This window comes from Oryctolagus cuniculus, chromosome 21 (genome assembly GCF_964237555.1).
Source record: "Oryctolagus cuniculus chromosome 21, mOryCun1.1, whole genome shotgun sequence".
Classification (NCBI taxonomy): Eukaryota; Metazoa; Chordata; class Mammalia; order Lagomorpha; family Leporidae; genus Oryctolagus; species Oryctolagus cuniculus.
The window spans coordinates 3080171-3105831 of record NC_091452.1 but is presented as its reverse complement, the minus strand read 5'-3'; the positions used below and the strand labels follow the sequence as shown (position 1 = coordinate 3105831).

The window sequence follows — 25661 nt, the reverse complement described above, 5'->3', positions numbered from 1 at the left end:
CCCTGACTCCCATCTCCTCCAAAGACCCCCCCATAGCATCACTTTGGGGGTCAGGAATTCAGCGTGGATGGCGATGACCATGGGCGACAAACTGGACAGCATCCATGCAGCTGCAGCACAGAGGGGCAGGTGCACTGGCGCTGTCCCCTCAGGCCCACCAGGTGAGCCCAGGGCTCCCCTGCCCCAGCCCCGGTTATTCCCCAGGGCAGGTGGATCTCTGCTGCGCCACCTGTCAGTGTGTACCCAGTTCTATGGATGTGTGTGGCAAACCACCGTGCTGGGATACACCTTCCCCGCTGGAAGTGAGATCTGAGCTGAAGAATGACCCGGCTGGAACTGACGGCGGCAGCCCTTGGTCCTGCGACGCCAGGGTCGTGCTGAGCGTCCCAGAGTCACACACAGTGTGCGCGTACAGCGGCTCCCGGCTGTTCTGCTATCTCTGTTGTTATCCGCACGTTCAAAGCAGGGAGCCTTGGAGAATGGCCGATGCCCCTTGAGAGGAAGGCCGCTGGTGCAGGCTGGCGACTGGATTGATGAGGACTGAACAGGAAGCCGTTTCCCTGCAAGTTGGAGGCTTTGGGGAATCCGTGCAGATGCACGGTGAGATCCCACGGGCAGGGCTGGGCACAGGTCACCCCTCCTGGCCCAGGCCACGTGACCGTCCCCTCTTTCCACGCGTGGCCCACTGAGCTGGAACTCACGCTCAATGCAGTTGCCCCATTACAGAGCGTCTGCACGCCGCCACAGCCATCCTCCTCGTCCCCGTGCCCGTGCCCCTCACGCAGGGCTCCCCCACCTGCCTCTCGCCCCGGCCAGCCTCTCTGCCCCTGCCCGGGGCGTGCCAGCTCTGGACGTCTCCTGTGGCTGGCGGCACACCATGGGTGGGGTTTAGCGACTGCTGCTTTAGTTCAGCGGCACATCGTGAATGCTGCACACCCACCGGTACTTCCTGTTCCCGTGGTCACTGGAAAGACAGACCCGTGTCGACCCACTCATCTGCGTGGCTTCCACCGTGACGGCCCTGCCGTGAGCACTGCTGTGAGCCTTTGGGGGACACGTGTGCTTCTGCGGGCCGGGCACCGTGGGGAGCACGGTTCCTGGGTGGTGTGGTCGCGTTCCCAGGTATCTTGCAACAGCGAGGTGGCTGAGCCTTGTTTGGTTGTTTGTCGACCTCTCCCTGCGCCTCCAGCCGCGGGCCTGGCTGGACAGCGGGAGGTCTGAGTGGCTCCGTGGCTGGCCCCTCGGTGCTCCTGGCACCCGTGGCCCCCAGCCCCGGGCTGCATGTGGCCCACCTGGCTGGACAGTGGGAGGTCTGAGTGGCTCCATGGCTGGCCCCTGGGTGCTCCCGGCGCCCATGGCCCCCAGCCCCAGGCTGCACGTGGCCCGCCTGCCTGGCTCCCTTGGCTCTCCTTTGTTAACTTCATGTTGGCCTCCTTAGGCTCTGGACTCCCAGCCTGGCGGAGTGGAAGCTCAGAGGTCTGTGTGCAGTGAGTGATCACATGACTGCAGGGACGAGGGAATGAGTGACGTCCCCGTGGTCCCAGAGCTGGATGTTGGGGCAGACGCACTCGACGTAACAGGGAGCTTTCCTGCAGTCACACTGGCTTTCCAGGGAAGCGCCGAGCGCCTGTCACCCGGGGGCCACAGAGGCCGTCCCCTCGGGAGAGCAGATGGTGACCTCTGGGGTCCCCTTTGGGAGGGCTTCCCACTCACTGGGCCCCTCCGAGGCCGTGTGCGAGCTGCGTGGGGACTGTGGCTGAGCAGGTCCTGGCGTGAGCCTGGAGGAGCGGGTCTCGTTCTGGGCGGGGCCGCCGCCCACGAGCTGGGATCGTGTCGCAGACTGCATGAGCCGATGCACACGGCACCCCCTGCGCTGCACCACGTGCGCATCAGAAACACTGGGTCACGCCCCCTCCCAGCCCCGGCCACAGCTTTGAAAATGGGAGACCTATTCTGGCGGTGGGGACTCAACTGTCCCTCCCTGCGACACCCCAGGGCACAGCGTCGCCCCCACCCTGCACAGTGTTTGGTGCGTGCCCTTGGACTCATGGCATGAGTGCCGGCTGGCGGTTGGGATCCCGGGTGCCACACCAGCTTCCCAGGGCAGAGAGGGGTGGGGCTCCTTCAGGTCCCAGAGTGGCTGGGAGCCCAGGGGAGGAAACTGTGGAGGCAGAGACGTCAGACAGCCCGGGGCACACGGGGCCCTCCTGCGTGGTTCTGCAGACTGGAGGCAGGGGAAGAGGGTGCCCGTGGGCTTCCCTCCAGCTGCACCTGCTTGGCCCTATCCAGGGGCACCCACCACTCTCAGTGGCCATTCTGTTGCCGCCAGTGTTGTCCTGGTGCCCCCGCTCCCAGCCCTGGACCCAGGATGGAGGCTGCAGGAGGAGCGGGTGCTTGGTCTGTTCTGTTGCCCGAAACGTGTCCACTCTGTGGGCTCTCAGTGTGTGTGTGTCTCGAAAGGGAATCAGACGTGTGGGCTCAAGCCCAGGGAGCCAGCGCCGCTGCCCCCACCCCCGCCCCCCAGGCTGGGACTGGCAGCTTTGTAGGAGGGCGGGCCCGGGGACGGGGCTGTTCCTCAACAAGGATGCTGTTTTCCCATTTCCAGTGTGAACACAGCATTATTCAGTTCCCGGGAGGCCTCCTAAATGGAGTTGACTCTGAGATGAGATTGCGGCTTTAAACTGATTTCTCGAAGGACGCCGTGCGTGTCAGCACCTGTACCCTGCTCCGGCAGCTTCCAGGACATCTAAGCGTGGCTGTTCCTCAATTGGAGGTCCCCCTGGCCTGGCTCCACTAAGTAGTTATGGCTTCAGGGCTCCGGACTGGAGAACGCCCCCCGCTCTCCATCACTGCTGCTCCAGGGACCCCAGACCCTGGGCCGGCCAGCACCGCATCCTGGGGGCTCCGAACGGCCTGGGATGCAGGGGGAGGGGGCAGCACCGCCCCCAGAGCCTGGTGGGAAAGATGGATTTGAGCTCCATTTATGTTTCCACCCGCTGGTGGCGGAAGCCCCTGCTGTGTCTGGCGAAGCCGCCCGGGAGGGACTTTGGCTCCTGGCATCCACCTGCCTCTCGAGCCAGGCCGCTCAGAGACGGGAGGCTTGAGGCGGCCTCCTGTGCGTGCAAGGAGGGCAGGGCTTCCTCGAAGGTGGTCTTCAGCGGGGCTGAGCCAACGCCGCGGCAGCCCCGGGGTGAAGCGGGGCACGGAGGCTCCGGCTGGTTGGCCTCTGCCTCTGACAGGAGGGGAGGCACCTGGGTAATGGCCACAGCAGGTGTGGCTGCCAGGGCTTTGGCTTGCAAACAAAGCCAACGCAAAGGGAGTGCGTGGAGTGAGGTGTGGGAGGCCACAGGGTCCAAGAAGCAGAGGAGTGGACGAGGACCGAGCTGCTGGCAGATGCAGGGGACGAGTGGTGTCCCCGAGCAAGGGCACTGGGGCAGCTCGGCCATGCCGGCGATTCCTCCTTGGTTGCAGCGGATGTGGGCAAAGACGTGGAAGCGCACATCCCAGCTGAGACCACATGGTCCGTGCAGAAGTGGAAATTGGAGGATCCGTTCAGCTCCTGCGGCTGTAGGGTGGGGTGATGCCAAGCACGCGCCCCGGCTCGCTCTAAGGGCTCGGCCCCACGGGCCGGGAGGAGGGCCTTGCTTGCGGACAAAATGCTGTGCTCTGAAGTCAGGGGGTGCCAGGAGCTCTGGGGGAGAAATCTCCCCGCCAGGCCTCCCAGCGCCCCCGAGGTCAGACCCGGTGTCTGCACAGTGGGCGGCCCTGGGGCGCGTGGAGGCTGCACCTGCCCCTCCCGTGGTGAGTCAGGCCCCAGCACTCACCAGCTCTTCCTGCCGGGGTCCAGCTGTTGGCCTCAGGCTCTGGCTTCGCCCGCACCCCTGCTGGCTCCACCGCTCCACCTGTCGGCGTCCTGTGAGGCCTGCCGTCCAGCCTTTGGGGTGGCTTTCCCACTCGGAGCAGAGCAGTGCACCACGTGGCCGGGCTTTGCCAGGACTCGTGGCCGGGCTTTGCCAGGACTCTTGGCCGCTGGCCGGGCGTGGGGACTCTGAGGGCCTCTGGAGGTTGACACGAGGGCTGTGAGGCCACCTGGGCTGCCCCGACTCCTCCCAGCGCCTGACTTCCTGAATTGCTGCTCCTTGGACAAGGCCTGGGCTCTGCACCTCGCAGTGCACCCCCAGGACGAGGGCCCCTCTCCCTGCCTTCTCCGTAGCTTACCCTCTGAAGAAGTTCCTTATTTGAAAAGCAGGTAGGTAGCCAGAGACCTAGATACAGATACCGACAGAAGGAGGTCTTTCATCTGAGCACTCCCTCTGCCATGTGAACTAGAAAGTGGAACTGGGAGCGGAGCCGGGACTCAGACCCAGGCGCCCTGACACGGGACGCCAGCACCTCCAGTGGCGTCAAGGTGGCCGTCTTGCTGTCACCAGCCTTGATGCAAGAATGCGATCTTATCGTGGAAACTATCCCTTTCATTTACAAATACAGAACTGGCTGCACGAAGTGACACCTTCAGAAGCTTTGCCACAAAGAAAAGCGGCATGCAGGCTGCGGCACCAGACAGGGCTGGCAGGGAGAGGGCCTGGTGGTTTGCAGACGCATCGATGCTTGATTAAGGTCCAGCAAGTCCTTGGACACACAGCCAGGGGTGAGGACCTGACACAGGAGAACAGACATTGTTCCCGTGAATTCTCACAGAGTGAGCTGGCTACAGTCCCCCAGCAGCAAGCGACATGGCCCTGCCGGACTGAGACGTGGGGCCGGTGCGGTGGCGCCGTGGTTCTAGCCGCCCTGGTGATGCTGGCTTCCCATGTGAGGGCAGGTTCATGTCCCAGCTGCGCCACGTCTGATCCAGCTCCCTTCTAATGGCCCGAGAAAGCAGGGGAGGATGGCCCAAGTGCTTGGGCCCCTGCACGCACGTGGGAGACCTGGATGAAGCTCCTGGCTCCTGGCTACTGTGTGGCCCAGCCCTGGCTATTGGAACCAGCAGGTGGAAGATCTCTCTCTCTCTCTCCCTCTCTCTATCTCTCGCACTCTCTGTATAACTTTGCCTTTCAAATAAATAAATAAATCTTTAAAAAAGAGTGCGGCACTTGTGGGCTCCCGTGGAGCCCTCTCCTCGCTGTGTCTGTAGCCAAGTGAACGGGGCTAGTCATGGGCCCACGCCAAGCCCCGGTGGGAGGGTGGCGTGGGCAGGTGGGAGTCTGCGTGCAGAAAGCCTTCCCTTCCCTTCCGAGGGTCTGAGAGCGAGAGCTCCCTCAGTCCCCTGCCGGACCCCTCGTCTCGGCAGTCGGCGGCACCCGAGACCCCCCCACGCCTGTCACCGCCGTTCTCTGTAAACCACACTTGTGCCAGGTAACTCGACCGCCTCATGCATTTAGCAGAGCTCAGCAGGTGCAGATCCCGTAGCGAGCTCTGGAGCACACCCCGTGTCTGTCTTCCGGGCACTTGGGAAACGCAGTGTTTCAGCGCTGGACCTGGGAGCACGGCTCCTGGAGGGCCTCCAACCGCCCTCCCTGGAGCGAGTCCAGCTCTTCTGGAAGGGCTGATAGCTTCAGAGGCTGCCCCGTCCTCCTCCTCCTTGAGCAGAAATTAATATTAACCTGACTGGTGGGCGGAGAGGGGAGGGCGGCGATCAGGGCACTCGGCTCCTGGAGCGATTGCTCATTCATTATTCATTCAACAAACATTTGCTGATCACCTCCCGTGGGTCAGTGCTGTGAGGCGTCCTGAGACGGCAGCAGGGAAGGAAGCCGTGTCCTTGCCGTCACGGGGCCGCATCCCGAAGCGGGAGCTGGGTGGTGAACTCCGGGATGCATGCAAACAAGCCACGGGCCGTGTGCTGTGTAGTCGGATAAGAGTGGCCGACCCAGCCCACTTCACGGGCTGGTGCTGTGGGCGGACGGGCCATGGGCAGCAGGCGAAGGCGGCAGTGGCTGAGCCAGGGAGGAGAGCAAGTGCGAGGCATTGGGGTGCAGGGACACTCGGCGTGTGCCGCAGAGGGGGCTGTGTGGCAAGGACTTGGCACGTGGGATAGAAGGTTTCTCTCTGCTCCATGTGTGTGCACACTTGGGTGTGTGTCTCTCCCTTGGTCACTCTGCCTTTCCAATAAAAAGATGAATATTTTAGGCCGGCACCATGGCTCACTAGGCTAATCCTCCACCTGCGGCGCCGGCACACTGGGTTCTAGTCCCAGTCAGGGCGCCAGATTCTGTCCCGGTTGCCCCTCTTCCAGGCCAGCTCTCTGGTGTGGCCCGGGAGGGCAGTGGAGGATGGCCCAAGTGCCTGGGCCCTGCACCCGCATGGGAGACCAGGAGAAGCATCTGGCTCCTGGTTTCGGATTAGCGAGGTACGCCGGCCGCGGTGGCCATTGGAGGGTGAACCAACGGCAAAGGAAGACCTTTCTCTCTGTCACTCTCTCTCTCTCACTGTCCACTCTACCTGTCAAAAAAAAAAAAAAAGAAGAATATTTTAATAACAGAATCCCTCTAACTTTATAAATAGTGACATCTGGGTGTCGCCTCTGAATGTTTGATGCTGTTCGTGGAGGACAGACCAGGCGGGGGCTGTTCTGTCACAGGTGAGGGCGAGAGCCCCCGCGTTGGGGACAGGGCGGCCCCGCCTGCTCCGGGGCGCGCCTCTCCTTGTCATTGTCACCCGTCCGTCTGATTTGCAGTAGATAGCTGCTCTCATTCTGCCGCGCCGTCATCTCTCTGATCTTCAGACTTCAGGGGCAGGGCCGGAAGGAATGAACGCATCATTGCTCGCTTTTCCCCTCCAGACTCAGGAGGGAACGCCGCGTGCTTGGCATCAGGGCGCCCTCGGGACCCCGTAGCCCGGATCCGTGCTGTATACTAACTGCAGGGGGGGACGGGGTGCCGGGGCGACGCCTCTGTGCCCTGGAATGTCGGGTGGGGTCCCAGCTCGTCCCAGGTGGCCGGATACCCTCGCTCAGCACCGAGAACGGCAGCGGTCGCTGATGCGAAGAACCTGGGGCGCTACAAAGTTGTGATGGAGGCAGGTGCTCCCCAGAGCTGGTTTCCTGTGAGGCTCGAGTTTTGTGGCTTGGCTTCCCCAGGTCCGCGCGTCTTTCTCTCCGCCCTTCCCGGCTGCTCTGAGTTCTTGGCCAGTCTGCTCGGTCAAGGTGTTTTCTGTTACTTGGAGTCTGCAGCCCAGGCCGACACTGACAGCACCTGGAGTGCCCGGATGCCGCTGCTGGCACGGGGTCCGCGGGGGAAGCTAATGAAGCCCCTCCCAGAGGTCGGGGACCTGCCCTTTGCCCTCATGAAATACGCATAAGGCAGAATGAATAACACACGGCCCCGGTCAAGTGGTGCTGGACCCCGGGCAGCCTCTCACGCGAAGGTCGGCTTCTTCCTTTTGTTCTGTCTGCAGACGCTAAGCCGTCAATCACGGCTGGTGAGTGGGAGCTGCAATCCCCGTGGTGGGCAGGGGAAGGCCTCTGGCCTTTAACACACCCCAGAACCAATTTTCTTCCCAAATAGAGTCCTGTAGCTGAGAAATTTGGTAAATTGGGTTTCCAGTGGTCCAAATAGGATTGTGACTATTGGGAGAATTTATTTGCTTTCAAGTAAGAGCTTTTTTAAGCCAATTTTGAAAATTCTCCCCAAGAGTTACTGCAGCAAATCTGCTCCGTTGCTTCATCAAGTGTTGGTCCTGGGTGCTCTTCAGAGCCCCGCAAGCGGTCAGCTTCCTTCCTTTAACAGCCGAGCTCTGTGTGAGCTGGGCAGTCCTGGTCCCGCCCAGGCAAATGGCCGGCAAAGGCTCCAGTCTTCTCAGAGACTTGGAGTGACGCTGGCTGCAGAGCTGCACACAGATTTCTTCTTTGGCTCTGTCAGCGTGCTGTGCGCCACGGCATCTGTCTGATGGAGACAGGGCCGAGTAGAGGTGCCGTGTGTGGATCTCAGGGGCTCAGGGGCTCAGGGGCCCCGGCTCACGATGGACGGGAGTGAGCCCTTGTCTCTGCTGTGGCTAATTCCTGGGCAGCCCCTGGCCTGGCCTGGCAGGGTGTGTCTGAGCTGTGGCATTAGCAGCCAGCCTCGAGGTCACCAGGCGTGAATGTGGTGTCCAGTTGGCTGAAACCAGCAGCTAACATGTATGGATGCATGCTTTAGACTCACGTGTTCATGTGTTTAGCCCCCATATCAACTGCGTGGAATGGGAGGGATTGGCTCCCCCGCTTTGCAAAGAGAGAAAATGAGGTGGAGCCGTGCACATCACCCACCGCCGCCTGTGGGAGCCAGGACCCGTGCCCCGCATCTCTGAACGTCCACACAGGAATCCTGACTCCACACGGGCTCCCGTGTGGGCGCCCTGGCCCTGCCCTCTGCCCCCCTTCCCGTCTTTCCTGTCTTTCCCATTCCTCGGGGACAGTGCCCCTGGGCGGCCCGTGTCGCTCGCATGTCATGTGGAGTTCCCGTGTTGTCACAGCAGTGGGCCAGAGCAGGGGCATTTTCCAGGGTTCGAGGCTCCCGGGCATCCCTCTCGGGCTCAGGCAGGCTTCGGACCATTGGGTTTTTGCCACGTCCAGCACTAGAGAAAGTGAGTCGTTGCTGAGTGCAGCCAGTTAGGTAGCCAAACAGCTCCTGGGCATCCCAGTGGGTGTGGCCATGCCAGCTCTGCTGTGACAAGGAGACACAGGGGCCCCGGGGAAGAAGGCGTGTCTGAGCCCGTGTTGGGGGCCAGCCCGAGCGTTGTGGGGGAATTTCGCAGACGGCACCGTGTAGAGCAGGCTCCGCCCTGAAGGCTCCGGCTGCGGCGTGGAGAGCGCCCCTCCCAGTGTGGAAGCCCTGGCCCTCACTCCCCAGGAGCCGTAACTCCCTCCTGGCGTTTGCAGCCCAGGGCTCGACGGCCTGGACCTTGGCGTTTGCAGCCCAGGGCTCGACGGCCTGGACCTTGGCGTTTGCAGCCCAGGGCTCGACGGCCTGGACCTTGGTTTCCTTTCCCAGCAGACAGATCCTGGCATCTCATCAATCGTGATTCCCTGGGTCTCACTCCCTGCCCGGAGAATTAACGAAGATTCATGAGTCCCAGTGCTCTGGTGGGTGCAGCAAGCCTGCCGCGGCTCCCTGCCCCCACCACCGAGCAGTGGGGCACGTGGAGTGGAGAACGGTGAGCCCTGGAGATGGGTGCACCTGCAGCCCACGGGCACCCCGGCACAGGGAGGGACTCCCCACTGCTCTTCCCCGCTCTCGGGGCCAGTGTGTGCTTTGGTCTTTGTTGCGTGCAGTGGAAAACCCCTTCGATTTGCCTGCAAACAAGCAGCCTTCCTAGGAGGTGCCTGAGATGAGGAAACGCTCACGGGCCCTGGGCCACCTGCACAGCCGGCATTCTTAGACTGCCCACCTTCCTCATTTCCGGCAGCATCGGCTCTGCCGAGTCCACAGCCCTGGAAGGCCGGCTCCTTCCCACACTTCCTGCCACAGGCACTGTCAGACTTCTGCAGGATTCCAGGGAGTGAATGCTGTCGGCTTTGCAGGATATCCTCACCTGATGCAACTGCTAAACTATGCTGAAGAAAAAAAGAAGCAGCAGAAGATGGGGCCGGCGCTGTGGTGTAGCGGGTAAAGCCGCCACCTGCAGCGCCGGCATCCCATATGGGCGCCGATTGGACTCCCAGCTGCTCCACTTCCCATCCAGCTCTCTACTATGGCCTGGGAAAGCAGTAGAAGATGGCCCAAGTCCTTGGGCCCCTGCACCTGCATGGGAGACCTGGAGGAAGCTCCTGGCTCCTGGCTTCAGAGCGGCGCAGCTCCGGCCATTGCGGCCAATTGGGAAGTGAACCAGCAGATGGAAGACCTCTCTCTCTCTCTCTCTCTCTCTCTGTAACTCTGACTTTCAAATTAATAAAATCTTTTTTTTTTTTTAATAAAGGACTCAGGGTACTGGGAATGTGACCATGTCAATGCAGTCTTTAAAAAAAAAAAAAAAGGAAGTGCCATTTACTTATTTCAAAGGCAGGGATCCTCCGTCTGCTGGTTCACGCCCCAGATGACCACAACAGCCTGGGCTGGGCCACACCGCGGCCAGGAGCTCCAAGGGGCTCTCCCACGTGGCAGGGGCCCAAGTCCTTGGGTCGTGACCTGCTGCTTCCCCAGGTACGTTAGGGAGTTGGGTCAGAAGCAGAGCAGGCAGGACTCAAAGCAGCGCTGCAGTGTGGATGCTGGCGTCGCCAGTGGGAGCCTGACCCACTGCACCACAGCTGTGCTTTGTCACCAGGAAAGCAGCCACAGACAGCATGCGTGCAGGCGGCCGGGCTCTGCTAGAGTGCCCCAGAGTCCCCAGGTGCCTTGTGATGCTGTCTCTGACCCCAGCCTCCTTCGGGGAGGAAGTGGGGCTGCCACCGTCATGGTGACTCCGCCACCGGCGAGCTGTGTGGCAGACACGTTGTCTTCCCTTCCTGGGCCTCAGTCCATCATCTGCTCAGCCAGGATTTGTTCTCAAGCTCAGCGGGGTGAGCTTGCTCCAAGCACATTCCTGAACTCTTCGCTAGGCGCGCTCTTGGTCAGATTCTTAGCAGAACTGCCCTGGCCAAGCAGTCCAGCGCAGCACAGACAAGAGAAACAGCCAGGCTCACCGAGGCCAGGGCTGGAAATGGCACTGCCGGCGCTTGGGGAACAGCGCGAGGCCTGGACACCGGGAGCACCCCTCCGCTGCCCCCCAGAACTGCGACACAAGTTCACCCGGAAGTCCCAGCTGCGGATCCTGAGCCCGCGCTGTGGCCAGGTCCCCAGTGGGCGCGCCTGGCACGGTGGAGCCTGGGGAGGCGGCTCAGCCGCTCAGCTCCTGTGAGAGAGTGGGACCTGCTGCAGGGGCTGGAGGGTAGCGTGGGGGACGCACCTGCGAGGCTGAACTTGAAAGAGGCCTGCCTGCCCCAGAGGCCATCCGGGTTTCTGCTGCGAGTGTCTGGTAAACTGGATTGACCCTTCGTAAGAAGAGTGATGAAAAAGTACTCCAAGGGCCACATCAGCACTGCTTGTGTGCCACATAATCCTGACCTTGACCTTGACCCTAACACTAACACCCTAACCCCCTAACCCTAGCCCCCAGCTCCCTAACCCTAACACCCTAACCCTGACCCTAACCCTAACCCATAGCCCCCAACACCCTGACCCTAACACTAACACCTTAACCCCCAACCCTAACATCCTAACACCCTGACCCTAACATCCTAACACCCTGACCCTAACCCTAACCCCTAGCCCCCAACACCCTGACCCTAACACTAACAGCCTAACCCCCTAACCCTAACCCCTAACACCCTAACCCTGACCCTAACTCTAACCCCTAGCCCCCTAACACCCTGACCCTAACACCAACACCTTAACCCCCTAACCCTAACACCCTGACCCTAACCCCCTAACCCTAGCCCCCAGCTCCCTAACCCTAACCCCATAACACCCTAACACCCTGACCCTAACCCCCTAACCCTAGCCCCCAGCTCCCTAACCGTAACCCCCTAACCCTAATCTAAAGCTTTTTAACTCGTGTAGGGGCCGCTCCATCCCAGCCACCTGGGCCCAGGTCCCCCCAGAGCGGCTCCTTGGTCCTATGCTCAGGGGACACGTGGGGGCAGGGGAGGGCGTGAGGGGCGCGTCCCGAGGTCAGAGCCGGCTGAAGCGTGCTCCTCTCTCCTTCCAGAAGCAGCAGTCCCTTCAGCGAGGTCGCGCAGCTCGACTTTGAAGTCACCAGCTTCAGCAGCCTGTCAGGCACCCAGCCCATCACCTGGCAGCTGGAGTACCCAGGCCGAGTGCCCGCTGGTGTCGCCGTCTCGGAGATCTTCGTCAGCCAGAAGGACCTGGCCGGCATCGTCCCCTTGGCCATGGTAAGATGGCCGTCGGTGGCCACCGTTGTCTGAAGCTCCCGTGTTCCTGCGCCCTGGAAGCAGCTCCGTGTCCCTGACCAGGCTGTCGGAGCCCCGTCACCTCGCTGGGGTCCCGACATCCACGTGCGTCGCGGCCGGCTGAGCTCTTCTCGGCGTCTGTTCCAGTCTTTCTCTCCCTGTCCCATTTTCCTCCTTTGAAATGTCCCACCTGTGTTCTTACTGTCGCTCCCCCTCTTCGTGGAGGAACGACACAGGACCCTGCGCTGTTCTTTCGTCTGCTGGGCCCTCCCCGGGTTTGCTGCTGGTTCTTCCCGGGTTGGCTACCGACCCTTCCACCTCCGTGGAAGGGCGGTGCCCCCTGCCACATTCCCCACTTCCGCGGGGGAGCGGCACACCGCCGGCCGGCTTTCTCGGGGGCTGCTCAGATGTTATCTGGATGTTCCCTTTAGATGTTCCTCCTTTATAGTCCTCTTCCACCAATCCCAACTCTGCTACCCACACGCTGAGTACGCTGCTCTCCTCCAATCAGGAGCAGGTCCTGCGGTTTATTGGTTGAACTGGAGGCAGCTGCGTAGAAGCTGTTTGCTCCTCTCCCAGCGCCATATTGTGGGAGAGCAGATGCATAGAATAAGTCTTAATTCCAGTAACTTAGTCTAGTCCGAGTTGCTCCCCACACTTACAAAGGGAGCAGATCGCGCGCATTTCCTGTACGCAGTGCTGGGCGCGTAGTGGTGCCTCCCTCCCCGCCTCCTCCTCACTTTCTTATTTTTCTCTTAATTTTCACAGTCACGTACTCAGCACTGCTTTATGATCACCAGCTTAACCCGGAGCTTGGGGCCCCGGCGCGTACCAGGCTGGGCCAGGCTGTGCTGTGGGGACAGGCCACCCCACATCCTGGGGCCCTGGCGCGTGCCAGGCTGGGCCAGGCTGTGCTGTGGGGACAGGCCACCCCCACATCCTGGGGCCCTGGCGCGTGCCAGGCTGGGCCAGGCTGTGCTGTGGGGACAGGTGACTCCCACATCCAGGGGCCCTGGTGCGTGCCAGGCTGAGCCAGGCTGTGCTGTGGGGACAGGCCACCCCATATCCAGGGGCCCCGGCACGTGCCAGGCTGGGCCAGGCTGTGCTGTGCGGACAGGCCACCCCACATCCAGGGGCCCCGGCGCATGCCAGGCTGGGCCAGGCTGTGCTGTGGGGACAGGTGACTCCCGCATCCTGGGGCCCCGGCGCGTGCCAGGCTGGGCCAGGCTGTGCTGTGGGGACAGGCGACCCCACTCCTGGGGCCCTGGCGCGTGCCAGGCTGGGCCAGGCTGTGCTGTGGGGACAGGCCACCCCCACATCCTGGGGCCCTGGCGTGTGCCAGGCTGGGCCAGGCTGTGCTGTGGGGACAGGTGACTCCCACATCCAGGGGCCCTGGTGCGTGCCAGGCTGAGCCAGGCTGTGCTGTGGGGACAGGCCACCCCATATCCAGGGGCCCCAGCACGTGCCAGGCTGGGCCAGGCTGTGCTGTGCGGACAGGCCACCCCACATCCAGGGGCCCCGGTGCATGCCAGGCTGGGCCAGGCTGTGCTGTGGGGACAGGTGACTCCCGCATCCTGGGGCCCCGGCGCGTGCCAGGCTGGGCCAGGCTGTGCTGTGGGGACAGGCGACCCCACTCCTGGGGCCCTGGCGCGTGCCAGGCTGGGCCAGGCTGTGCTGTGGGGACAGGCCACCCCCACATCCTGGGGCCCTGGCGCGTGCCAGGCTGGGCCAGGCTGTGCTGTGGGGACAGGTGACTCCCACATCCAGGGGCCCTGGTGCGTGCCAGGCTGAGCCAGGCTGTGCTGTGGGGACAGGCCACCCCATATCCAGGGGCCCCGGCACGTGCCAGGCTGGGCCAGGCTGTGCTGTGCGGACAGGCCACCCCACATCCAGGGGCCCCGGCGCATGCCAGGCTGGGCCAGGCTGTGCTGTGGGGACAGGTGACTCCCGCATCCTGGGGCCCCGGCGCGTGCCAGGCTGGGCCAGGCTGTGCTGTGGGGACAGGCGACCCCACTCCTGGGGCCCCGGCGCATGCCAGGCTGGGCCAGGCTGTGCTGTGGGGACAGGCCACCCCACATCCTGGGGCCCCAGCGTGTGCCAGGCTGGGCCAGGCTGTGCTGTGGGGACAGGCAACTCCCGCATCCTGGGGCCCCAGCGCGTGCCAGGCTGGGCCAGGCTGTGCTGTGGGGACAGGTGAGCCCACATCCTGGGGCCCCAGCGTGTGCCAGGCTGGGCCAGGCTGTGCTGTGGGGACAGGCAACTCCCGCATCCTGGGGCCCCAGCGCGTGCCAGGCTGGGCTAGGCTGTGCTGTGGGGACAGGTGAGCCCACATCCTGGGGCCCCGGCGCATGCCAGGCTGGGCCAGGCTGTGCTGTGGGGACAGGCCACCCCACATCCAGGGGCCCCGGCGCGTGCCAGGGTAGGCCAGGCTGTGCTGTGGGGACAGGTGACTCCCACATCCTGGGGCCCTGGTGCGTGCCAGGCTGGGCCAGGCTGTGCTGTGGGGACAGGTGACTCCCGCATCCTGGGGCCCTGGTGCGTGCCAGGCTGGGCCAGGCTGTGCTGTGGGGACAGGTGACTCCCACATCCAGGGGCCCCGGCGCATGCCAGGCTGGGCCAGGCTGTGCTGTGGGGACAGGCCACCCCACATCCAGGGGCCCTGGCGCGTGCCAGGCTGGGCCAGGCTGTGCTGTGGGTACAGGCGACTCCCACATCCTGGGGCCCCGGCGCATGCCAGGCTGGGTCAGGCTGTGCTGTGGGGACAGGCCACCCCCACATCCTGGGGCCCTGGCGCGTGCCAGGCTGGGCCAGGCTGTGCTGTGGGGACAGGTGACTCCCGCATCCTGGGGCCCCGGCGCGTGCCAGGCTGGGCCAGGCTGTGCTGTGGGGACAGGTGAGCCCATATCCAGGGGCCCCGGCGCGTGCCAGGCTGGGCCAGGCTGTGCTGTGGGTACAGGCGACTCCCACATCCTGGGGCCCCGGCGCATGCCAGGCTGGGTCAGGCTGTGCTGTGGGGACAGGCCACCCCCACATCCTGGGGCCCTGGCGCGTGCCAGGCTGGGCCAGGCTGTGCTGTGGGGACAGGTGACTCCCGCATCCTGGGGCCCCGGCGCGTGCCAGGCTGGGCCAGGCTGTGCTGTGGGGACAGGTGAGCCCATATCCAGGGGCCCCGGCGCGTGCCAGGCTGGGCCAGGCTGTGCTGTGGGGACAGGTGAGCCCACATCCTGGGTCCCCGGCGCGTGCCAGGCTGGGCCAGGCTGTGCTGTGGGACAGGCCACCCCCACATCCTGTGGCCCCGGCACGTGCCTGGCTGGGCCAGGCTGTACTGTGGGGACAGGTGACCCCACATCCTGGGGCCCTGGTGCATGCCAGGCTGGGCCAGGCTGTGCTGTGGGGACAGGCCACCCACACCTCCCCGGGACCTCGGGCTGTGCGGGTCACTCTCGGTGATTCTGTGCTGTACGGTGTCAGGGGTGCTCCTCCCTGCAGCCCCCGGGGACGGACGCCTGCTGTGTCCCCGTCTGCCCTGGCCCGAGGGGGCTCACCAGGCTCGCCAGGCCCTTGGCGGGCAGCAAGGTCGACCTGATGTGCACACAGGGGAGTCCGTGAGCACCGTGCGGTGCAGGCTCTGTGCAGCCACAGTGCGCTTGCCTCCGCTCACCGCTGCCACCTCCATGAATTCCTCGTGAGTTTGGGCAATGACGTACCAGGGTTTTTCGGATTATAAGGCTACAAACACAGCTCAAATTAAAGTGGTGTCATGTAACGAAAAAAGTCTAGAGAAATGTTCCTCACACTTTAGTGTACCTACAGATCACGTGTGCGCATGCATTGCACATACAGATCACATGCATGCATGCATAGTGTACGCACAGACCATGTGTGCACATACATTGTACTTGCAGATCAGGTATGCAGATCACATGTGTGCATGCATTGCACATACAGACCGCGTGTGCACATACAATGAACATGCAGATCCCACGTGTGCATACCGAGAACAGTGTGCATGCAGAGCATTGTATACAGAGAGTGCATCCTACAGATCATGTGAAGATGTCCACACGCAGCCCGCAGATGTCCACACGCAGACCACAGATGTCCACACGCAGACCACAGATGTCCACACGCAGCCTGCAGATGTCCACATGCAGGCAGTGACTGTGGGAGCATCGTAAGGCCCCAGAGTGGGTCCTGACTTCCCACGCCCACGGAGACCCCGGCCCCTGCCGGTTTCCTGCCTGCTTTTCCACCCTGCGGAGGCCTGCAGAGGTTCAGCCGCTGAAATGGCCCACCACACTTGGTTATGTGGCTCTCCCCAACATATTCAGTCTTGTCTCTTGCCTCGAAAACCCGGAGAGATTCACTGTCTGTCCTTTAGTGAGAAAACTTGCAATGTCCGTCCGAGGGCGCAGGGTGGGCGCCCAGTCTCCGTCCCACCTGTGTCAACAGAGCGACAGGCAGATACCCCGGAAGAGCAGAGCCGTGAGGAAGAGGCATGCGTTTAACGACACAATAGACACTGCTGCCTAGACGGCACCATGTCCGTGGAAGGTCTCTGCACAAAGCGCATGACGTAACATCCTGGATGTGATGACACAGTAAGACACCGTTACAGCTCATTCCTGGGGCGTTCCCTGAAATGTATTTCCGCTGTAGTTACTGGGTTTCTGTGAATGAATGAAATGGCTGCTGACGCCACACCCGGCGAGTCCCCACTGGGCGCTCCAGCTGCTCCGTCCAGGGGGTCCCCGACGGGCAGACGCCTGCGGAGCTCCTGTGACGTCATCCTCCTGCCTCACCTGGGCCTCGGCTCCGCCCAGCAGCGCAGAGACTCGGGGGCTTCCCTGACAAGCTCACGGCCAGCGGCACAGTCCGCAGGGACGTTGCTCCTCCGTCTTCTGTGTTCCCGGCAGCGAGTCTGCGCACGTGGATGAGCAGCCAGAAGTTAACTCTGGTTGGAAGGCACGGACAAAACCGCGGCTCAGCCAGAAGACAAGGAATTGTTTTTAAAATGAGAAAAAAGCTGAGCAGGAAGCCAGACTGTGCTGGCTGAGCGGCAGGGAGACGGCTGGCGAGGTCTCACATTGCTGTACTCCTGAAAGGTGCATCAGGGGCCGGCGCTGCGGCACAGCGGGTACTGCCCGTGACACCGGCATCCCGTGTGGGCACTGGTTCAAGTCCTAGCTGCTCCCCTTCCAGTCCAGCTACCTGGTAATGCGCTTCGGGAAGCAGTGGAGGATGACCCAAGTGCCTGGGCCCCTGCACGCTCGTGAGAGACCCAGGTGAAGCTCCTGGCTCCCAGCTTCGGCTGGGCCCAGCCACAGCCACTGCAGTCATCGGAGCAGTGAGCCAACAAATGAAAGATACTCTCTCTCTCTCCTCTCTCTTCTCTCTCCTCTCTCTCTCTCCCTCCCTCTACCCTTCCTTCTCTTCTTTTCTCTGCAATTCTGCCTTTCAAATAAAATAAATAAATCTTAAAAAAAGAAAGAAAAGAAAATAACCCAGGGGGCTGGCGCTGTGGCACAGTGGGTTAAAGCCCTGGCCTGAAACGCCAGCATCCCATATGGGCGCTGGTTCGAGACCCAGCTGCTCTACTTCTGATCCAGCTCCCCGCTGTGGCCTGGGAAAGCAGTAGAAGATGGCCCAAGTCCTTGGGCCCCTGCACCCACATGGGAGACCTGGAGGAAGCTCCTGGCTCCTGGCTTTGGATCAGCGCAGCTCTGGCCATTGCGGCCAACTGGGGAGTGAACCAGTGGATGGAAGACCTCTCCTCTCTCTCTCTGCCTCTCCTCTCTCTGTGTAACTCTGATTTTCAAATAAGTAAATCTTAAAAAAAAAAAAAAAAAAAGGAAAAATAACCCAGGGGACCTGTCTGCAGTCCAGGGGAGCGCGTGACCGGGACCCCGCCCCCGCCCCCGCCCCCACCCCCACAGCCGTTGCCCTCCCGCTGAGGGAGACCTGTGCCTGAGCTGAGACCTGGCCTGCAGCAGGAGGCCCGGGGGGTCCACAGTGGGCAGGGTGGGCGTTCCCGGGGCAGAGCCTGGCCTGCTCTCAGAACGTCTGCCTCTCTCTGCCCTGATTGCTCTGCCATCTTCTCCCACGAGGCAGGGACTCCGGGGTGTTCACAGTCAGCAGAGTGATCGGGGCCCGTTTTCGGGGAGACAGTTTATGAGCTAGGTTTCCGACAGAGAGCGCCGTGGGAGCACGCAGGGGCCTTCCCTGCCTCGAACCTTCCGGCGTCTCCGCCGCGGGGTGCCTGACCTCTGCTCCGCGTCCACACTGGGGTCAACAGGTGGACTGCGTGCCCTCTTTGGTCCTGTGAGTGAGCAGTGCTGAAGGCTACGACTCCGCCCTTCCTGACATCTGCCCGGCGCTTCGCAGCCGACACGGTGCAGGCGCATCGTCGGGCTTCCTTGTGTCAGTCGTGGGAACTCTCCCCTGAGCAGCCATCTTCGGCGCCCCCGAGAGAACTGTGTCATCCTGGGGAGCCTGGCCAGGGAGAGTCGGAGGCAAGAACTCGCAAGGGCTTCTGGGATTGGAGCTTGGCTGGGTTGGCGAATCTGTGAAACCGAGGTTTGCAGAATCCTCGTGAGCGTCATTTGTGCCGTGATGATGGTAAGCGTGGCCAGTGCTGGCCGCCAAGTGCTCCCTGCTCCTCAGTTCACTGCATCCCCCCAGCAGCTGCCTAGCGGCTCTGAGCCGCACAGCACTGCGGCCCTGGGCGGAACCTGCAGCTGGGAGCTGGACTGCAGTTCGGAGCGGGCGGATCCGGGGTGTGGGCCCCTCTCCCTCGGCCTGGAGTCCGTCACTTCTCAGCACCACACCTTGTACTGGAAAGTGTGTACAGTGGAGAGGTGGAGAGAGGGGGTGAATGACGACGATGGTGCACTGACAACAGCACTGGTGTTTGTACGACTGTGAGGGTGATGGCGGTGACAGAGATGGGGATGGGGGTGATGGTGGAGGTGGTGATGGTGGTGATGGTGATGGAGGGGGTGATGGTGGGGATGGTGATGATGATGGTGGTGACCATGATGGAGGGGGTGATGGTGGAGATGGAGATGGTGGTGGGGATTGTGGGGGGGGGTGAGGATGATGGTGGGGGTGTTGAGGGGGTGATGGCGGCAGTTATGGCGATGATGATGATGGTCCCGGTGTCAGTAGCGATGATGGAAATGACCGCTCTTATGAAGGTCATGATGATGGTGGTGATACTGTCTTTAGAACAGCCATAAATCAGATCTAGTAAATGAGGACATGGGTGAAAGAGAAGGGTGTTTTTGACCCTAAAGGAGGAGTCAGTAAACTGAAGAAGTGGACAGTCTGCCTCCCTGCTGTTCATAAGTTCACTCTGAGATCAGCCCCCAGGGGAGCAGCCACGGCCCAGGCGTGGGCACCTCACGGGAGCAGGCCGTGCCCTCCAGCTCTCCCGGGACCGAGAGGCTCCCGGGATGCGGGGCTCCGCTCGTAAAACCGGGATAGTCTGGTGAGCAGGATGAGGCGAGCCCTTTGTCCCGGGTTGACCGTGAGGACGCCGCGGCTGCCGTGAGGCCGTCCCGTCGTTGGTGAGGGGCGACGGTACCTGGACACGGTCGGTCCTGAGTCTAATTATGTGTATTTGGCGATGAGGCAGAGCGTCCTTGTCCACCCGTTATCTGGGTTCCCTAAACCCTCTGCACCTGGAGGTGAGGTCCTGTGTCAGTGTCGATGTCGTGAGGGTGAGACCCCTCCCCAACAGCGTCTTCCTGATACAACACCCAAAGGAGTGAGCCGGGGCCGAGAGTCACCGTGGCATCGGCTGCACTCTGCAGGTCACTGGAGACAGGACGTTGAGCCACAGAGAATGTCACCTCGCCTGCTGCAGGAGGTGTGGTGGCGCCGGTGGGGAGGCGGCGGGACCCGCGGGCGCTGGCGGTGCGGCTGAACGTGAGATGACGAAACAGCCGTGAGAAAGCTGTGTCCCCCTCCCCCACATGTCAGGCATGCAGCACTGCGGGCTGCTGGGCTCGTAGGAGAGCTAAAGCCACGGTTACCCTCTCCAGAGGCTGGAGCCGGTCTCTGCCCCTGGGCTGGTGGAAGAAGGGGCCAGCTGTGGTGTGGCCAGACCCTAGCACACTGCTCATCAGGAGGAAGAAAAACAACACCTGGGACCGAAGAAGCCAGCCTCGCAAAAATTGCGTCGTATAGGATTCCGTCTAAATGAAGCTTCTGGAACAGCAGTCCGTAGAGACAGAGCCGATGCATGATTGCCTGGGGCCTGAGGCGGGAGCAGAGATCAATTGCAGCTGGGGCCTTCGGAACGCTGGAAACGCTGAGACCACGTGCGGGCTGTGGGGAGCCGTACACGTGCGAGGCGGCAATGGTGCTCACTTACCAGGGTTGAGTCGTAGCACTCGCCCGTTTGCCCTCCCAGGGCTCCTGAGCGGGGTTAACCCTGCTCTGCAGGTGGAAGGTGGAACACCCTTGTGCAGTGACCTGGTGTGTGTACCCCCTCTGCCTCTAGGGGGCGGGGCACTTTCTGGGCTGCTAAGCCATAGTCAGTGTCACAGAGTCACAGGCCGTGTGACAGATTGGAGGGGCCACGCTGAGAGGGGAGGCCTCTGGGCCAGCAGCCACAGTGGCAGTAGCTGAGTCCAGCCCAGCGATTCTGAGGGACCTCTGGTCCTGCCCACGCCTCTGGCCCCAGAAGGGAAGGTCTGGGTAACTGGCTGTGGTCCTGCCCAAGCCACCACCAGGCAGTGCCTGGGAGACCGGGGAGCTGGGGGTGTGGCAGCCCCTGAGCTGCATCCCGGGCTGGTGAGACACGAGGACGGCCACTCGTCAGCATTTCCCCGCAGGCATAGGGCAGCCCTGACACCCAGCCCATTCCCCAGGTGGGAAATCAGCCCAGCCGAGACCACCCACCCACCGAGGGTGGGCGCGGAAGCGGGAGGCCAGGTGTTGATTGATTTGCTCCCTGGCCTGCAGGGCAGTGAGCAGCAGCAGGTGGAAGCAGGCGCCGCTTCAGAGCTTCGGCTGCTTTTGTCCCCGCCACGCAGAGGCTCCTCCCCCCGCTTCCCACTGGCTGAGCAACGTGGGAGGCGCAGCCCAGACCCCACGGGCGGTGACGGTCGCTGGGCAGGTGGCGGCCGGGGAGGGGGAGTCTCCCTGTGGTGTCATCGGGGCTCCAGGACTGAGACGCGAGTGCCCCGTGAACAGGTGACAGCATTGCTGAACCTCACGAAGCCAGCACGTGGTGCACCATCTACAGACCAAGCCCAGCTGACCTACTTTGGTCCACAGCCTCTGTCCCCCTGCTGCTGGGGCCTGGTGTCCTGGCCGCACCGAGGCTAGGCTGAGTCTTGTATGAAAGTACACCATGGCCGTTTCTCACACCCGTCCTGAGCCCAGAGATCCTCCCAGAAAATCCCCTCTTGGACTGAGTTACCCAGAACTGCTTCCTGTGCCCACAGCCCAGGCCCCCACTTGGTAGACGCTCTCTGCAATTTTAGGGTCCCCAAAACCCCTTCTGCTGAGAGCTCAGGAGGTTGACTCAGAGGCCCTGCAGGCTGGCGCCCCCTGGTGGAGGGAATTCTCTCTGAAACGCCAGTGCCCTGGCGCGGTCAGTGCAGTCCCTCAGACCTGGCTGCAGGTGGACGCCAGCCCGGCCCCTCTCGGGGGTTCACAGCCCCTGTCCGGCAGGCTCCCACTGCAGACCAGCCCCAGCAGGCCCGTGTGGCTCAGCATGGCCGGGGTGCGCTGATGACACACGAAGCATGGTGCAGGCCCTGCTCTGTGCGGTGACTAGGGGACTCGAGTCAAGGTCCCCTCCTCAACACCTCGACATTTCTCAGGGACGTCGACTCCACTGGCTCCGCGCAGCCCCGAGGACCGTGCGTGCTCGGGCTCCTCCCTGGCCGCCGTGAAGACGGCACCTGCTCAGGCTGAATCGCTTTCCGGCTTGACGTGCGCGTTGTGGAATGGATTCTCCATCGCGTGTTAGAAGCAAATTGACGGGTCAGTGGAGCCCATCTCCTGCACCCCGGTTTGCACTGAGAAGGAACTGGAAGTAAATGAGCTGGGAGCTGGGTTTCCCCGCAGCGACGCGGCGCAGAATCACTGGCCTGTGACTGCTGGCCCGCAGAGCTGCTGGCGCACGTCCCCGGCGAGCGAGAGCTTGTGTGGCGGCCGTCGGAGAGGAGTTGCCGCTCCCCAGGACTCGTCCGCTGAGTGGTTACCGTCAGGAGTCCGCGCTCCCCCGGCGGTCGCTGATGCACAAACCCCGCGCACTGCTGGGGGAGGAGGAACGGGCTTGTGGTTACCTCCAGGTGACAAACGCCGTCGGCACAGCTCCCGGCGGCTGAAAGCCACACGGATCATTTCGGCATTCTGACCTTGCAGGGTCCTCGAGGAGACCCAAGGAGGAGTCTCGGTACAGGATCATCGCTGGACCACTCCCGAGGGATCCGGGGGCGTCACGGTCACTCGGAGGGCACCGGATAGTTGCAGAGAATCTCCCACCGCCCATCTGCACGGGTGCACACAGGGCAGATGGTCAGACCCTGCCAACCAGAGGGGCACAGGCTGCATCCAGCCAGAGCAGCAGCGGGAGTAATCTCCACCCCTGATCCGACGTGCGGACGCCAGCCATCCCTCGCCGTGCTGGGCCTCACCTTTCCAGTGGGCGGCACAAGCCAGCGCCGCCGTTCTTGGGGTCTCTGCCCACTTCACACTCTCTGTTGCAGTCCCTGTACCGGCCAGGTGGGGGCCACGGCGGGCCTTGGCTGCTGACTCCTGCACAGGCGCGTTGCCCGGAGCTACTGGTTCCTGGACTGTGGGCTCCAGGCCAAGAGCGGGGCTGGCCTTGTTTGCAAGGCTGGCACTGTCAGGCCACGACTCCATCCAGGGCCTGGGCTGCGCTCCCGCGGGAAGCGGGCCTAGGTCCCTCTTCCTGATTCGAGGCCATCTTCAGAAAGCCCCGTGCCCCAGATTCCCTACAAAATCTGGCAAACCAGGAAGACACACACGGTGTCTGTTTTCCATCCTTTGCCCACACATGTGGAGCAAGTGCAAGGGGGATCCCCAGTGCCAGGCACCCGGGGCACCATGCAGCCTCGTGAGTGACGAGAGCCACGGGGAATTCTCTGCTCAGAGAGCAGGGGCGGGGGACCACAGGGCCCGAGGGGTGGGTGGTGTCCCAGGCAGCAGGAGCAGCATCCGCAGACATGGTGCTGTGCCACTCAGTGGGAGGCCGCGGTGGCCGGCGGGTGACAGAACCAAAGAGGGCTCGGGTGCAGGGGAGCCACGCTGTGCCCGGTCAGAGGCCAGGAAGAGTGGACGGCGTCCACCACGTGCTGGCCGTCCTGTCCCCAGGCCCTGTCGCTGGAGCAGTCTCTCCCTCTCCCTCTCTGCTATGATGTTGAGATTCTGTCATGAGGTAGGAGGCACAGGATGTGCGCCGTGTTGTTTTAAAGCACAGAAGTCTGTGGTTCCTGACACACACCCAGCTCCAGGGTCCCGTTCTAGAACATTGCCACGCCCCAAGGAAGTTCCCTCAGCTGACGTTGCTGGTCTTGTCTCCTCTAGCCCAGGACACCAGCACTGTGGCTCCTGCAGCCGTGGGTCTGTCTGCTCCGTGTATCCCCGTGATGGGTGGCTCCTGTGCCCTCCAATTCACACAGCATCATGTGTTCATGACCCGGCCACGGTGTTGCCTGCATCAGCTCTCCCTCCCTTTTGACGGCTGCATAATATTCCACCCCAAGGATACGCTACTTCTCCCCCTCCGTTCTGCCTTGCACAGGAGCCCCTGGGGGCAGTCCACACCCATTCCGGGGGCACCTGCCCCTCTCCACGGCCAGTCCCTCCCCTGACATTTCAGTCGGCTCACACCGAGTCTTCTCAACATGCCAGAAGCAATTCTGTGCTCTTTATTTATTTAAAAATTTAAAATACGATTTCTCCAGAAAGCGGCCAGACCAATTTACATTTATGAGGCCAAATCAAACAACAGGGTGTGTTTTCTCAGAGGCCTGGGCCTTGTCCAAATCTGAAATGACGGTGATTTACGGTGCCCTGTGCGTGGATTCTTTTTCATGAAATAGAATGGTGCCGTGATTTATGGCCGAGGGGGTGGAGGGACAGAGCGCGGAGCAGGAGAGAGGCCGAGTTTAATAAGACAAAGCTCCCGAGTCAGAGCCGTGCCCGCCCTGTCTCAGGCTCTGCGGTGGCTCTGAGAGACGCTGTGCTCTGCCCGGCTGCAGGCCACAGGGCCCGGACACCGTGAGGCTCCAGGGAGGGCTGCCCCTGCGATGCTGAGCTGAGAGCCAAGGGGGCTGGGGTAGGAGGCGGCTGCAGCCCAGGCCTGGCCACAGGAGGAAGGAGCGGCGTCTGCTCCCGGCCGGCGGCGCGGCACGTCGGGGCTTGGGCAGGTTTCCGAGAACAGCATGCTTGTCTGTGCTGGGTGTTGCACTGTGCACGGTCTCCACCTGCAGGGCACTCGGGAGGTGAGACCGGCCACAGAGGGTTCTGTGTCTGTAACGTCAGTGCCACACACGTGGGCACTCGGGCACACACGCGCACACATAAGGGGACACAGACACAGGTGCGTGTGTGCACACAGCTGCACCACCTGGGGTACATGCACATGAACACACAGGCACACACATCCAGCACAGTTGTACAGGCACACACATGGGCACACAGCCACAGGCACACACAGCCACAGGCACACACACAGGCACACAACCACAGGCACACACACATAGGCACACAGACACACACATATAGTTGTACAGGCACACACAGCCACAGGCACACACAGTTGTACAGGCACACACAGTCACAGGCACACACATACTCACAGGCACACACATAGGCACACAACCACAACACACGCATAGGCACACACAGCCACAGGAACACACATACAGTTGTACAGGCACACACATACAGGCACACACAGCCACAGGTACACACACACAGTTGTACAGGCACACACATGAGCACACAGCCACAGGCACACACAGAGTTGTACAGGCACACACATACAGGCACAGAGGCACAGGCACACAGAGTTGTACAGGCACACACATACAGGCACACACAGTCACAGGCACCCGTACAGCCACACAGGCACAGATCTTTACTCCTCTGCCTTCGGCAGACACAGGATCTGGATCTTGAACATCCTGTCTGAGAGCAGGGAGAAGCCAGGTTCTGCTGTTTGTGCCCGTGTGTGGTATTTTGTCGCAGCCCAGGTGGACTAAGACAGGTGTCCAGGATTTGATGGACACGAAGCCTGCTCGAGAGTGCGTAGCTCAGCCTCTAACCCGTAAGGGGAGGAAGTGAGGATTCCCGGATGTGAGCGGTGTGACCCGGAGAGGAATCCGGGCTTCCAGGCCCCAGGGCCCCCAGGTGAAGAGCAGAGGGCACAGCTGCCAGTCAGGACAGCGAGGCCTGCACCCTCCCGCGGGCCGGCCGCCTTTCCGCCTGTGGTTTCCATGGCTGTGGCCCCTGGAAGATCAGTCGTGGTTGGTGGAAACCGTCTGGTGTCCAGGCAGTCTCAGTCTTGGTAACCAGGTTAGGGTTGAGCGAGTGAGGCAGGGTGGGGTGTGTGTTTGTGAGAGAGAGAGAGAGCGAGCGAGCAGCCAGCAGAATGCCGATCACAGCTAACCCACGAGGGCGTGTGTGGCTCTAATGAAGCCGTTAGCCAGAGCCCACCCCCAGAGGGAAGCTTCAGAGACAGAACTCTGAGCACACCCCTGTGTGCTCCCGAAGGTGGGCCTGGGGTCTCCCGTGCATCCCTGGCGTCTGC

At 62.3% G+C, this 25661-nt stretch overlaps 1 protein-coding gene across 1 annotated transcript in view; it reads left to right on the top strand.

The window, feature by feature from the left end:
* TMEM132C (transmembrane protein 132C) overlaps positions 1-25661 on the top strand; it is a 272143-nt gene that overhangs the window by 209668 nt on the left and 36814 nt on the right. The window contains exon 4 of the mRNA XM_070065746.1: positions 11662-11845. Coding sequence (XP_069921847.1) covers positions 11662-11845 — 184 coding nt within the window. The remainder of the gene's footprint in view (positions 1-11661; positions 11846-25661) is intronic.